Source organism: Schistocerca piceifrons, unplaced genomic scaffold, assembly GCF_021461385.2.
Source record: "Schistocerca piceifrons isolate TAMUIC-IGC-003096 unplaced genomic scaffold, iqSchPice1.1 HiC_scaffold_2341, whole genome shotgun sequence".
Lineage (NCBI taxonomy): Eukaryota > Metazoa > Arthropoda > Insecta > Orthoptera > Acrididae > Schistocerca > Schistocerca piceifrons.
This window is the reverse complement of record NW_025728275.1, coordinates 1,369,999-1,372,922: the sequence shown is the minus strand read 5'-3', so window position 1 is coordinate 1,372,922 and position 2,924 is coordinate 1,369,999. Positions and strand designations below refer to the sequence as shown.

The window sequence follows — 2,924 nt, the reverse complement described above, 5'->3', positions numbered from 1 at the left end:
TGCAGCCACAGCTGATGCTTTGTAGATGTGCTTAAAAACTGTGAGGCAGAGTATACCCCAGCAACATGTTCATATGCACGTTGAATGGTGTCACAGGTACAGGTGCACAGGTGTTAATCATGTCTGTAGTGTCAAGTCTGTAATCAGTAGTACTAATTTCACTGTGATCACATCTCTCAGTGTTTCACTTTTTCAAAACAGTAGAGTATTGACACAAACTTCCACAGTGGATGTCACTTCCATTTTATACCTGCACTTTTCAATTTTCATTTTTCCTCAGAAGAAATGGAAAAAATAAAATCCATTATTGGTATGTTCAAAAGAAATACTTTTTGGTGGAGCTCCTGAATGCAGGTGGATGAATCGGGACGTGTTCTAGCAGTGTTTGTAGCATTTTAAACAGCAGTTTCTGCCAATAGGAACGAATCCAGTCCAGTACTCTTAACTGTGGATGGCCATTGTATTCATAGAGGGCTGGCAGTTAAAAAATATACTGGTAACTATCACATTTGCATGCTGAACACATCATCACATGACATTCGCAAGTTATAGCTGACCGACAGGAAATTCTTTACGCCTTTTCGGGCTGCACTTTAACACTCTAAGCGCCAAGCCCGTAAAATTTACGGGCCTGGGATCGCGCGAAAATCACCAAGCCCGTAAAATTTACGGGCCGCTACATTTAATTTCATTCAAAACACTGCAACGTTATTTCTACGGGTTTGGCCAGCGCTATACGTTTTTCAGATGTTTATTAACAAAATGCGTCCATAGATGTCACGGCAGCGCTGTAATTCATGTTAAAACTTATCTTTGCGTTCTCAGTCTGTATATCATTCAGTTGTTTGTCATCATGTTTCGGCGCGGTTTATCAGACGCAGAAATTGCGGATTTGATCAATCATAGCGACACTCTGGATAATGTAGAGAGTGATTCAGACGATTCTGAATGCAATGGTGTGTTTGAAGGTACGTATTTCCGAATTTTCCACGTAATTGTGCAGTACGCACATATCTGTTGAACATGTGTAAACGATGTATGTAGTTACACATAATGTGATATTCTTTTTAGAAGACGAGATTGATGACAGTTTGTCTTCAGATGAAGACGAGAATGATGTTGAAGGTGTTGCTTCAAATCCAGCAGCTGTGCCGTATCCGAAAGACAGTGAGTGGACTGCAGTTGACACCTACCGACCTCTGCCTGTCAACACGACACCCAGGCAGATACTAGTGGATATTGATGAGTCGAGTTCTGTACTGGATTGCAGTAAAGTGTTCCTTACTGACAGTGACGTAAATGAACTCAAGAGACAGACAAATTTGTATGCATCACAGACAATACAGAAGAAAAGAAGAGGAAATAATCTGAAGCCCCATTCAGTTTTGAGTTCGTGGAAGCCAGTGACTATAAGTGAGATGAGGCGTTTCTTGGGTATTATTTTCCACATGTGTGTTTCGAAAAAGCCCAAAATTGCGGACCATTGGAGCACTAATCCTGTTCTTAGTTGTAACTTTTGTCCCCATGTCATGAGCCGTTTGCGTTTCACTCAGATACTGTCATGCTTGCATCTTGTTGACAATTCAAATCAGAAAAAACCAGGCGAAGATGGATTTCATCCACTTTACAAAGTTTTGCCATATTATAATAATTTGAAGGAGCGATGTATCCAGGCATATCGTCCCTCAGAAAAAGTGACAATTGATGAAGGAATTTGCCCATTTCGAGGTCGTGTGAGTTTCCGTGTTTACATGCAAAATAAGCCTCATAAGTATGGACTGAAAGTATATGCTGTTGCTGAAGCCAGTAGTGGCTATGTTGTAAATTTTGAAGTTTATGCTGGTAAGCATATTGTTGACAATTCTTCGTCTGCGGTTATTTTGCGATTGTTGTCTGACAGCAGCTTGCTGAACAAAGGCCACACTGTGTATTTAGATCGATTTTATTCCAGTCCAGAGCTATTTCAGCAACTGGCAGAGAAAGGCACTGGAGCTGTTGGTACTGTGAACAAATCCAGGAAAGGATTGCCTAAAGATTTAGTATCTGCTACGCTGAAAAAGGGCGAAATGTCTTTTCGGCGTAAAGATAATGTATTGGCAATGAAGTGGAAAGATAAGAGAGATGTGTATACATTGTCTACAAGGCATCAAGCAACATTTGGTACGCATACTAAGAGAAATGGGTCTGTAGTATTGAAACCACTTCAGGTACTTGATTACAACCTCAATAAAATTGGAGTGGATATTGGAGACCAACGCCTGCAGTACAATCCGTTCCAGCACAGAACTGTGAAATGGTGGCGAAAATTATATTTCCATTTGCTGCTTATGGGAGTATCAAATGCATTTTGGCTGTACAATGCAGTGCACAGGAAGAAAATTACAATAACAGACTTTATAACAGTGCTTGCAGTTCAGCTTGTTGAAGACGACACACTTGAATTCATTCCAAGAAATGAAGGAACTGTAGGTCGGCTAACAAAGAGACATTTTTTGCAGCACATACCTGCAACTACTAAGAAGTATGCTGCTCGTGTGTGTCACGTGTGCAGTTCCAGGAGCAAGAAACAGAGTGGCAAGGCTTCTCGCAAAGAGACACGATACGAATGTGAACAGTGTGGCGTTGCACTCTGCCTGGAACCTTGCTTTAAAATTTTCCACACTAAAAAACAATATGATTCTGTGTGAAATTTATATGTAATACTGTATACTATCAGAAACATGTAATGTAGTGCCACAATTTTGGTTAAAAATAAATCACAATTGTATTCCCTTATTCGTATGACTTTTTCTAAATTCTTAAAACATCTAAGTGATTTCTATAACTGTACCTTAAAGCTGTGCATTGTAAAGTAGTTTCTTTCACTCAGAATTAAAGTAGAAATGTGCAGCTTCAAGATGGTACCAAATTTGCCACAATCCAAA

The 2,924-nt window shown here is 39.9% G+C and overlaps 1 protein-coding gene across 1 annotated transcript; it reads left to right on the top strand.

Moving 5' to 3' along the window:
* The first annotated feature begins 1,034 nt into the window (after positions 1–1,034).
* On the top strand, positions 1,035–2,687 carry LOC124742881 (piggyBac transposable element-derived protein 4-like). Its single transcript, XM_047248822.1, has one exon. It carries the CDS (start codon positions 1,035–1,037, stop codon positions 2,685–2,687), a length of 1,653 nt encoding a protein of 550 aa, XP_047104778.1.
* The last annotated feature ends 237 nt before the right edge of the window (positions 2,688–2,924 follow it).

Bases quoted from the DNA above. Each gene is read 5' to 3' on its own strand.
- LOC124742881 (XM_047248822.1), top strand. From the start codon at position 1,035: ATGTATGTAGTTACACATAATGTGATATTCTTTTTAGAAGACGAGATT.